The sequence below is a fragment of the Carcharodon carcharias genome, chromosome 13 (assembly GCF_017639515.1).
Source record: "Carcharodon carcharias isolate sCarCar2 chromosome 13, sCarCar2.pri, whole genome shotgun sequence".
Lineage (NCBI taxonomy): Eukaryota > Metazoa > Chordata > Chondrichthyes > Lamniformes > Lamnidae > Carcharodon > Carcharodon carcharias.
Window position 1 is genome coordinate 124,937,753 of NC_054479.1, and position 12,186 is coordinate 124,949,938.

The 12,186-nt window shown below is 44.3% G+C and overlaps 1 protein-coding gene across 5 annotated transcripts in view; it reads right to left on the reverse strand.

Moving 5' to 3' along the window:
- Window positions 1-5,048: 5,048 nt before the first annotated feature.
- LOC121286319 (inosine-5'-monophosphate dehydrogenase 1) overlaps window positions 5,049-12,186 on the reverse strand; it is a 46,647-nt gene continuing 39,509 nt past the window's right edge. For all 5 annotated transcript variants that reach the window (XM_041203388.1, XM_041203389.1, XM_041203390.1 and 2 more), the window contains 4 exons: window positions 11,427-11,571; window positions 10,315-10,458; window positions 9,566-9,649; window positions 5,049-6,291 (listed from right to left, as the gene is read on the reverse strand). In XM_041203388.1, the coding sequence (XP_041059322.1) occupies window positions 6,270-6,291; window positions 9,566-9,649; window positions 10,315-10,458; window positions 11,427-11,571 (395 nt within the window). In that variant the 3' untranslated portion in view covers window positions 5,049-6,269. The remainder of the gene's footprint in view (window positions 6,292-9,565; window positions 9,650-10,314; window positions 10,459-11,426; window positions 11,572-12,186) is intronic.

Below are 12,186 nucleotides of genomic sequence, written 5' to 3' on the forward strand. Positions count from 1 at the left end.
TACTTCATACCATCATTCTCTGTACTTCTGATTTTAAGGATTGTACCAGCCTGCAACCCCTCTTTGTACAGAAAATGAGAAAGTAGTAACAGTAACGTGTTGCTATCTTGGAGAGGCTAAGTTCGAGTTGGGTATCCGGCAGGCTACACTGGACTTTCTGGAGAATTCAATTAATTCACCCTCCATATTCAAATATTTAATGTAAAAAAAAATCACTCTATTACATTGGTTTAGGCCCATGTTGCGTCCAATTCTGGACACCATAGTTTAGGAAAGATTTCAAAGCCTGGAATGGTACCAACAATGCGTGGCTTCATTTACATGAAGAAACTGCAGAAGCTAGAATTGTTCTCCTTAAAGCAGAGAAAGTTCAGAAGAGATTTAATAGAGGTATTTAAAACTATAAAGGGTTTGCATTGGGTATATGGGAGAAAGTATTTCCACTGGCAGGATTAGGAACCAGAGGACATATTTAAGGTAATTGACAAAAGAACCAGAGGCGTGATAAGGACCATGTCTTTATGCTGTGAATTTTAATGATCTGGAACTCTGAAAGGCTGGTGGATGCAGGCTCAATAATAACTTTCCAAAGAACATTGGAGAAATACCTGAAGACAAGAAATTTGGAGGGTTATGGGGAAAAGACAGGGAATGGGAATAATTGGACATCTGTTCAGATAGGTGACACAGGCATGATCATTCTATGATTCCATTTGTCTCCCATTCCCTTAGCTGTAAACTTGACTTGACAATAGCCAGGTCAGAGGTTGTGGGTTCAAGCCCCACTTGAGAATTGAGCTCAGAAACTAGGCTGACACACAGAGTGCAAATTCATTGCTATAAAACAGGGAAGTCAATCTAACACCAGGGGATTTTAAGTACTTCACTCAAAACTTTATATTGGAAGGTATACTGACTTTCCTGATATGCTTTTAGATGCCATGTCTCCTTCCCAAGGTGGCTGCAGTTGATACGGAGAAGTTATTTATGTAGCAGATCACTAGGCAACATGGGCTAGTCTATGCTGAACAGGTTAGTTAGGACAATTCATTATACTTAAGCATTGAAAAGGAAACATATGCAGGCTGTGCAGAGAAGTACTTTTAAGATAATCACTGTTGTCATTTAAGAAAACGCAGCAGCCAATTTGCACACAGCAAGCTCAAGGATGAAGGGCTTATCTTATTAAGAAAGGTTGGAACTATACACACTGGAGTTAGAAGGATGAGGTGATCTTATGAAAATATATAAGGTCCTGAGGGGACTCGATAGGGTGGATATAGAGAGGACCCCCCTTCCACCTCTCTCTCTCTCTCTCTCCGCCCCCCACTCACACACCTTAAACCAGCTTATATTTCAACTCTTTCTTGGACTCGAACTCAAGTTCTGTTGAAGGGTCATGAGGACTCGAAACGTCAACTCTTTTCTTCTCCGCCGATGCTGCCAGACCTGCTGAGTTTTTCCAGGTAATTCTGTTTTTGTTTTTGTTTTGGATTTCCAGCATCCGCAGTTTTTTTGTTTTTATATAGAGAGGATGTTTCCTCTTGTGGGCGAGATTAGAACTAGGGGGCACAGTTTAAAAATAAGAGGTCGCCCTTTTAACAAGGAGAAACTTTTTCTTTCAGTGGGTCATTGGGTTTGGCGATTCTCTTCCCCAGAAAGCAGTCGAGGCTGAGTCACTGAATGTATTCAAGGTGGAGTCTGATAGATTTTTGATAGCGTTAGGAAACAGAGATGGTTTAAGTAAGTTATATGTGCATTTGGTGTGTTAGGAATAAGGTATATCTTTAAGTTAAGTTTTAGCTTTAATTTTAATTTATATTTTTTCTATTTATGAGTAAAAAAGTTGAAACCTGGGATCTTGTTTCACTTTTGAGTGGAGACAGTGGGTCTAAGGTTTTGTTTATGTACCTGCATGTGGATTGAGATTTTATGAAGGGAAGGTAAAACAAACACAAGGTAGGAAAAAACTGTGCTGTTGCCTAGCAACAGGAGGCCCCACAGTGACAGAAAAGCAGTTTCAGTTGGTCAGTGGGCCCGAAAGCTGAAAGGAGTTGTCAGCAGAAGCAGCTTAAAAGAGGAACAGATGGCAAGTCCCAAAGTAAAGTTGGAAGTAGTAGCCAGCAGAAGCAGATAGGAGAGGGAACTGCAAGGAGCAGTTTCCAAAAACCAAAGAAGATAATCCCAGAAAATAAGGGAGTGGAACAGGAAAGGTCCCATGAGGCCAGTTAAAGGACAAGACAGGAACCTGGAAAAGGTCCTGTTAAGTGAAGTTAAGAGCAAGGAACAGAGAAAGGCTCCAAACTTAAAGGGAGAAAGCTGCAGGACGCAGATTTAAAGCAATATAGGCTTGGGAGAAGCCAGAAGATCCAAATGGATAGCCAAAGGTCTCTATGGACATGTGAAGCAGTGGTGTTCTGTTGGCATGGCTGAGTCGGTGAGAGAAAGTGCGTTGAAGAAAGCTTGAATGTGCGTGATGATCCAGGGAAGAGTTACCGGAAGGGGAATTCAAAATCGGGAAGGTGGATCCTTGTGGAAGGCATTGTTTTTGAGAAGATTCCAAAGCAAGTTCTTTGAGAGTGGAGATTGGAAATCCTGATGTGAAAGACAGAGTTCAATGAGACCGGTTGGCTCACGGTGTGACAAGCATCTGTGGCGGGGTGGGTAGTTGAGGAGAGATTAATAGCCTGTTTGGGGTGGCATCTGTCACTTGGTTTGAGTGTGGCGTGCCTGACCACAGGTCGCCGATTGGTTTACATGGACCGTGTACTTAGTGTGAACATTAGAGTATAAAATAGCTTTTGTAACTTGTGTTAGCCTTACAAATTTATATATATCAGCAAAGGTATAGTTATGGGTGAAGGAGTAAGGTAATATAATTCATCTTTTGTTTAATCTTTTATTCTTTTGTTAAAAGTTCATCAGCTGACTCCTGTGACTGTTCAGTAGCCACTCTCCACGTCTAAACAAAAAAATTAGGATCTAACAAGCCGGGTTCCACTCTGACACCTAGCTTGTCTAATAGCAACATCAGCTGGGATAATAACAATAGACTATTTGTAAATGGGAAGCTCTTTCTCAGAGTCCCAGAATTGGTTACACTGTGACTTTGTCTCTCCTCGGCTATAGGAAGTTTTTCTTCTGAAGACTTACCAAGCAGCTACTATTCTCTTGGTGATCTTTTTCCAGTCACCAAAAATATCCTTAGCAAAGCTGTTGGATTGTTTTCAATACTCAAACACAAACCTTTCCCCATCCACCCATCATCCCATGCTATATTTACTCTTAAACAAACTGAGCATCAGTGAGCAGATTATTGCTGAGCAAGTGCTGCTTGATAGCACTGTTGATGACTTCCATTACTTTACTGATGATGGAGTAGGCTGATGGGTTAATAATTGGCCAGGTTGGATTTGTCCTGCTTTGTGTACAAGGCATACCTGGGCAATTTTCCACATAGCCGGGTAGGTGCCGGTATTGTAGCTGTATTGGAACAGCTTGGCTAAGGGCACATGAAGTTCTGGAACACAAGTCTTCAGTACTATTGCTGGAATATTGTCAGGGCCCAAAGCCTTTGCAGTATCCAGTGCCTTCAGCCATCTCTTGACATCACGTGGAGTGAATTGGATTGGCTAAAGACTGGCATCTGCAATGCTGCGGACATCTGGAGGAGGCCGAGATGGATCAACTACTCGGCACTTCTGGCTGAAGATTGTTACAAGTACTTCAACCTTATCTCATTCACTAATGTATTGGGCTCCTCCATCATTGAGGATGGTGTTATTTATGGAGCCTCCTCTTCCAGTGAGCTGTTTAATTTTCCATCACCATTCACGACTGGATGTGGCAGGACGTCAGAGCTTAGATCTGATTCGTTGGTTGTGGAATCGCTTAGCTCTATCACTTACTGCTTATGCTGAGTCGCTAGATCTATTTAAAATCTATCCCATTTAGCATGGGTGGTAGTGCCACAGAACACGATGGACAGTATCCTCAATATGAAGACAGACTTCTTCTCCACAGGGACTGTGCAGTGGTTACCCCTGCCAATACTGTCATGGACAGATATGGCAGGCAGGTTGGAGAAGATGAGGGCAAATATGTTTTTCCCTCTTGTTGGTTCCCTCACCGCCAGCTGCTAGACTGGGTCTGCAGCAATGTCCTATAGGACTTGGGTCAGCTCGGTCGTGGTGCTGCTGAGCCACTCTTGGTGATGGATATTAAAGCACCCCACCCAAAATACATTCTGCACCCTTGCCATCCTCAGTGCTTCCTCCTAGTGGTGTTCAACATGGAGTACTGATTCGTCAGCTGGGGGAGGGGGTGAGGTAATCAACAGATTTCCTTGCCCATTTATGACCTGATGCATGCTCATTATCATATTGCTGTTTGTGGGGGGAGCATAGGATTTAGGGGCAGGAGTAGGCCATTTGGCCCTTTAATGTGTGCTTCCCCCATAACCCTTGACTCCCTTGTCATAGAATTATTCAAGGCAGAGAGGCCATTTGGCCCATCGAGTCTCTGCTGGCTCTCCACAGAGCAATCCAGTCGGTCCCATTCCCTGCTCTATACCCTTAACCCTGCAAGTTTATTTCCTATAAGTGTTGATCCAATGTCCCTTTGAAATCATTGGGAAACAATCCCAGGGCAGTTACAGCACGGTTAAATACAGAATGGAGCTCCCTCTGTATTGTCCCATTATAGCGCCACAACCCCAAGAGTTTCCCGACTGCAATACTTTTCCTAACAAGCTGCCTGTAGCCTCAGAGAGACTGGTAAATCAAGCTGAATTGTAATTAAGACTGTCAGCATGTGGAAAATCAAAACATTAAGTTTTTGGTGTGAAACTCTTCAATGTCTCTGCATTTCCTGCTTTTAATTTCAGATTTCCAGAGTTTGCAGTTCCTGTTTTTAGAGTTGAATTAACAGTTTTGTGCTGTGGATTGTAATTGGTGGAACACAGTCTGACCCTAAACAACCAGGTGAAAATGATTCCCATCACTCACGTTCAGCTGGATTTCCTGAAGGGCTACTAACAAACAAAAAAGTATTTTCAAAATCAAACTGCATTTATTTCATTTCGTTCTGTTTTAGATCTTTACAGGCATTGAATTGTGTCAGATTTCTCATCAAGTTTCATCCAACAACAAGTGGCAGAATTGAAGTATTTCTCATCCACATCCGATTCTGCAGAGCCTACACTTGTGGTTAACATACCAAAGGGATCTCAACTTCACTTGAGGGCATGTTAACTGGCTAGAGATTGATGGGTGGAGCAAGGGGATGGGGTAGGGGAATAGTTTGAATGTACTGAAATGGGAAAGAGAAAGTGAACTTCATTCAGAATTATTTTAGTTTGGAGGATTTTCCCACAGCTCAAACAAACAGAACTGGGAAATGATGCATGAGGTACTGGATTACTTGTCCAGTGACATTATCGCCACCGTCTCACCTCCCAAATCCTTTGTTTGATGATGAGAGCAGTTCCAAAGGAGTGCCTCCAACTCTCGACACAGGGAGGTGAGACTTCAACCACTCAACTGAATGAGATGTGGGATGTCCAGCATGCCTCTGGGAATTTGAAAAGAGTAAACAGCAGCCTCCCAGCCCTTTCAAGACCCCATTGAACTGAACAACTCCCTCATTTTCTGCTGTGCAGCAGAGAGCTAGTTAAAATGACAAAAAAATCATCCCCATCCATTAAACAATGCATCAACTGTTGTGTATGTAGCAGGGAGGATGCGACATTGTAAACCTGAATGTCCCTCCCTTCCCCTTTTGGTGACACTGCTTTTTGGGACTGAAAAAGAATCTCATTTCTCCACCACTCCCCTCCATACACATATATATTATTTTTAAACAAAAATACGAATACTTCTGGTGACAAAAAAGTTGCGGCTCAAGTCTGTTCAGTGAAACTATCAGTGAAATCTTGCTGTAAATAGCTTTATACCAGGCTCATTTCCTGGTCATGGATAGATAGCGAGTATACAGCAGGTGATCACATCGACAACTCGCGCGCTCTCTCTGGGTGCAGTGGTGGTGATGTTGCTGCTTTCTTTCTCTCTTGCTACATTCTTCACAGCTCCAAGTTACAAAAGTCCAAGAACAAAAAAAAGGAATTGTGCATCACAAGCCAGGAGTCACAGAGCGGGGTTGCTGTCTCTGCGTGAGGGGCAGAGGGAGGTGGTCAGGGGCGCCTGTGCGATTTGACGGCCAGTGGGGAGGGGACGTTGGGAGCTATGGCCTGGTGGGCAACGCCTCCCTCTTCAGTAAAGCCGCTTCTCGTAACTGAAAAAGAAAAAAAATGTATATCTAAAAACACGATAAGATGCTTGGAAAGATCAGCACACTACCACCGCAGCCTGGAGCATGAGGAAAAATCAATCATCCATCAAACTCCCCTCGTCCAGAGTCCATGCACAATTATCTCGGTCTTCCATCAATTGCTAAATACTGGGCCAAAAAGCTGGTCATACATCTTATTGCTGACTGTGGGATCTTGCTGTGTACAAATTGGCTGTTGTGTCTGCCTACATAAAATGGGGAGACGGTGGCGATAATGTCACTGGACTAGTAATCCAGAAGCCCAGGTTAATAATCTGGGGACATGAATTCAAATCCCACCACAGCAGCTGGTAGAAATTATATTTAATTCACTGAAAGCTAGTCTCAGTAATAGTGGCAATAGTAATTGATTGTTGTAAAAGCCCATCTGGTTCACTAATGTCCTTTAGGGAAGGGAATCTGCCATCCTTACCTGGTCTGGCCTACATGTGACTCCAGACCCACAGCAACATGGCTGACTCTTAACTGCCCTCTGCAATGGCCTAACAAGATACTCAGTTCAAGTGTAATTAGGGATGGGCAGCAAATACTGGCTTTGCCAGCGACGCCTGCATCCCATGAAACAATTAAAAAAGTGACTGCACTTAGAGAATACTTCATTGGCTGAGAAGCAATTTGGGATGATCGGAGGCTGTTGAAGGTGTTGTATGAATGCAAGCTCTTTCCTTCTTCCTCCCAGCTGTTGGCACTAGTACAATGCTGGAAAGGCTCCCAACTTCCAAGTTCTGTGATGCACATGCACCCAGAGTCATAATTTACTCACTGGCTAACTTAGCACAGAGTGAGGACCAAGCCCAGGGTATTCCTGCTCCACACGCTTAACACAATTCTACAGGGACGCATCCATGGTACTCGTGTCACATGCATTGGGCTCCGCCTGGGAACTATACCCCAAATTCCAGGTGTGAACTCCTGGAGGGTCAAGTCCCAAGCCAGGAGTTCGAAATATAAGAACGCTATCCACTGAATCACTGGACAGAGAGATTGTTCAATAGTATTTTGTGCCTGCTTGGCAAGCACATTGCAGGAGATGTATGAGGGCGTGTTTTAACTGGCAAACATTGCTAACTATTAATCAATATTTGGGTTTACTTACATGGCACAAAAGTGTACCTGACATGTGAATGCATGAGTGAAGAAGAGAAAGAAAGACAAAAGTGTGGATAAAACAGCCATCAAGGCAAAACACAGCACTAGCTAAACATGTAACTGAAAGCTAAAGAATACCAAGCTAGTACAGCACATGCCCCACAGGAACAGCAGCCCCCTTCACATTTTAATCAAGACCACTGGTTTATAGGTTTTACAGGAGAGTAGAGTGAGGAGCTTGGTGCATAAAACATAAACATTGGTTAAAAAGAGCGAACCCTGGAATCCCAGGTAACAGGAAAATGTAACATTGAGACCCCATAAGCCAGTGGCCATCGCTTGCTATGCCTACATGCTAAGGGGCAGATTCCAGTCTCTGTACATGCACTACAGCAGTCTCTAGAAGCACCACCTTGAAGAGTTGGGGTGGGGCAGTGGGAGTGGAGGGGGGGTGTGCAGGGCAAGGGGGCAGGGCAGAGTCTGAGTAATTTTCAACCTCAATCAGCTGTCCTGGATTCTGGTGACTCCATGACAATTGAGTTGTGGGCTCTGCCGCATACCAGGGCCAGTGAATCCAAAATACCATTCAAACTGTTTATCGCTACATCTAAACCATCCATTGCTGCACAATTACACAACTCAAAGGATCATCCTGCTCCCTGGGGTTGGGGTGGGGGGGGCCATTCTGATTTGACCCCCTTTCCCAATAATGCTTAACCAATTGGCTCCCATCTGCAAAGACTTCTCTTTTCCTTGAATGCATGCAAGCAGAAGATTCTTGCTTGGGTAAACGGGACTCCATGAAGACAGTTTGGAAGTGGTTGCACATCATGCATTTGTAGCGAAGGGTAAATTCAAGTCAGCTTCTGTGAGGCTGTCTTCGATACTGAGAGAATCTCAAAATCCCAGAGACTAAGGGATTGCAGAAGCAACTGATATCCAAAAATAGACAAATTAATGTTTATTTCTCTGAGTCAGAAAGTCATGGGTTCAAGTTGCACTGCAGAGATGAACACAAAATCAAGGCTGACGCTTTAGTGCAGTACTGAGGGAACGCTTCACTATCAGAGATAATGTCTTTCAGGTAAGATAAAACCCAACCCGTCTTTCATGGTGAACATAAAGGTTTCCAGGACACTAGTCAAAGAGGAGAAGGGTAGTTCTCCTTGGTGTCTTGGTCAATATTTATCCCTTAACCAATACTATTAAACAAATATTAGTCAGCACATTGTTGGCTGCAGGATCTTGTTGTGCTCACACTGGCTGTCACATTTCCTACATTACAACAGAGGCTACACTTCATGGGCACTTAGCCAGCAGTTGACACAGCTCAGTCAAACAAGGATTTGAAAACAAGGATTTGGACCAACTGTGCAACTCAAAACCAACCCACAAAATAAAGGGGGTGAACTCCCAATGGGATAACACCAAGTAACCTCTCCCACTGGACAGGGTTCTGCCACGTAAGAGGAAGGAGAAAGGTTTAGAGAAGTCAAGATCCCCTAATTCTGATTACAACAACGGGTTGAAACTTTGTAATGACCGTGCCAGTGTCCTCCTAAAATTTGGAGAACATGTTGTGGATAGCAAGACTGGATTCAAGGAACATCTGCGCACTGGGAATGTGACAATGCAAGTTCTCACACCAACATGTTAGAGGTTAAGCGAGGAGAGCAGATGAAGGCAAGAGAGGTATGGAAAGGGAGAGATAGGAAGTAGCGGGGCATGGGGAGACAGGAGAAGAGAGATGGTAGAGAGAGGTAGAGGACAAAGATAAATAGAGGAGGAACTGTATTGCTGATTTAGTTGAGTGCCAAGTGGTTATATGTAGGATAAGGAGGATGAAGGGAAAAGTCCATAGCCTGATAACATAGACAAAGTTTGCCTGATTCCCGAAAGATGGTCAAAGTTATCTTCCTTGCCTACCTCAATCAAGCCTGATTGTGTGACCCCACCCCATTCCATCTGAACACCATAGGCTCAGCATCCCACTGGAGGCACTTGGGGAGATGTTGGATTTCGGATGGTGAGACAACCGAGCGGATGGGCTGCAACTAACCCATCACTACAAGCGAGAATGAAAATCTAACTAAGTAGGAAAAATGGAGTCATGTGTTGGGAGACTTACGAATGCAGACCATGCACACCTCCTTCTACCTGAGCGGAGATGGTTCTCTTTTCAAACTTCAATTCTCCCGAGTACATCATTGACCTGAAAAGCAGGGAGGGGGCGGGGGGAAAGGAGGGGGGGCACGGGGGGAGGGGGGAAAGGAGGGGGGGCCGGGGCAGAAGGGAGGGGAGGGCGGGGCAGAAGGGAGGGGAGGGCGGGGCAGAAGGGAGGGGAGGGCGGGGCAGAAGGGAGGGGGAGGGCGGGGCAGAAGGGAGGGGGGAGGGAGGGGGGAAAAGGAAGGAAGGATGAGTCAGAAGGCAAGGGGTATGAAACCAACAGGAAAAGCAAATTATTCAAGGTATATTCTCCAAATATTTTTACAGCCCAAAAATCCAGAGTGAATTGTGCATTATAGGACGGTGTGACAATTCTTCTCCCGTTTCTCCCAAGCCATAATCCCCAGCCCCAATACATTCAATTTGCCATTGTGAAACACACAGGAAATATCAGCTGGTCCACAAGCCCACCCTGCAGCTACATAATATCCTTGTAGAGATAAAATACCACAAGAAGAATGCCAGGACCCTAAAGGAAAAATTACTCTGGTGAATCAGCTGGACTGTAACTAGAGCTATGAAATGACTGCTGGCCCCCTGTTGGATTTTCCAATCGGTAAAGCAATTGCTTCCCAGTTTTCTATCTTATCCACAAAACAACAATGTTGGGATTGGATAGCAAGTGGAAGGGGAACAGGCTATGACGCTCACCTTAAGATGGAGAGGCTCTTGGCTCCAATGTCCTGACACCCATGCTGTATCCCTGCGATCAGGTATGGTGCAAACTTCTGGATCGAGCCCTTGTCCTGAACCGATCCTGACACTCCCTGGGCCACTTTTACCTTATCACCTTCACTGAACATAATATACAATAGAATTAGCATTAAGGAGAAAAATTTCACAAACTGCTACACAGACTGAGAACAGCTGGGGTACAATCCTGCTGTCCACTATGCCTGGCTGGTGCTGAGGACAGATTAAGGTTTGCGACCCAAATAATCACCCCTTATACAAATGTGCCGAGTATAAAGAACAAATTGAAATGAATTGTAGGTACAAGTTCAACTTGGAAAGTATGGCATCGTAGTCAATGTTGAGATATAGCGGCAAGACAGTCAGGACTGAAACTAAACAGATCAGGTGATAAGGTCCACGAGGGGTATAGGGCAAAGTTGGGAATATAGAGTTAGGCAGCAGATCAGCCATGATCTCACGGAATGGCAGACCATGGCCTATCCTGATCCTATCTTCCCAAGTTAGGGAGCTCAGCAGGGGATGGCATTATTGGCGCCAACATCCCTAAGGTAGAGATGAAGAGAACTCAATTATGTATCCCTGCAGGTGGACAGGAGATCAGGCACCGCGTCGCCCCCTATAGTTGAATCTTCCACCAACACTCACCATCCAGACTCATCCCTGAAGAATTGCCAATTATATGAGACACTTGAGCATATTTGTACCTGTGAGACCCATATTATAAGGCAAGGGGCAGGGGAGACAGGGCAGGGTGAGGATGGGGTTTAACTTATTGGGGTAAAAATTTATCTTTTATGGAGGGCTTCATAGCAAAAAATAATCTAATATTTTCATTTGAAGAAATGAGCTTGTACCATATTTACTGAACCACATGTAACCCACCCATGTGATGGCAATTATTAAACTGATCAAATACATCAGCTCAGATATAGACTGCGCCCTCAGCTGAAGCTAACATCTGACAGGAAGCAGAGTCCATCTGCCCCCAGCACACAAAGGGGCATCACAGGAAGCTTGTGATGACTCTGTTGCAGTGCCACCCCAGTTGTAGCACTTGGAGGTCTTACCTGAAGTAGCGTTTCTGACTGTTTGTGTTTTTTTCCATTGCATCCAAGGATCCCATGCCACGATATTTCTTCAACCTCACTCCATCGGAGAAGAAATACTCACCAGGGGCCTCCGTGGTAGCAGCCAGTAACGAACCCATCATCACTGAGAAAGGTGGAAGAGATGGAGAGGCAGACACAGAAAAGCCAAAAATAAGACAAAACAACCAAGAGAGAAATGGAAAGTGAGACAGAGTGAAACAGAAGGAAAACAAGTGATAAAAACAAAAAAACTGCGGATGCTGGAAATCCAAAACAAAAACAGAATTACCTGGAAAAACTCAGCAGGTCTGGCAGCATCGGCGGAGAAGAAAAGAGTTGACGTTTCGAGTCCTCATGACCCTTCGACAGAACTTGAGTTCGAGTCCAGGAAAGAGCTGAAATATAAGCTGGTTTAAGGTGTGTGTGTGGGGGGCGGAGAGATAGAGAGACAGAGAGGTGGAGGGGGTTGGTGTGGTTGTAGCGACAAACAAGCAGTGATAGAAGCAGATCATCAAAAGATGTCAACAACAATAGTACAATAGAACACATAGGTGTTAAAGTTAAAGTTGGTGATATTATCTAAACGAATGTGCTAATTAAGAATGGATGGTAGGGCACTCAAGGTATAGCTCTAGTGGGTTTTTTTTTATATTTTATATAATGGAAATAGGTGGGAAAAGGAAAATCTTTATAATTTATTGGGAAAAAAAAGAAGGGGGAAACAGAAAGGGGGTGGGGA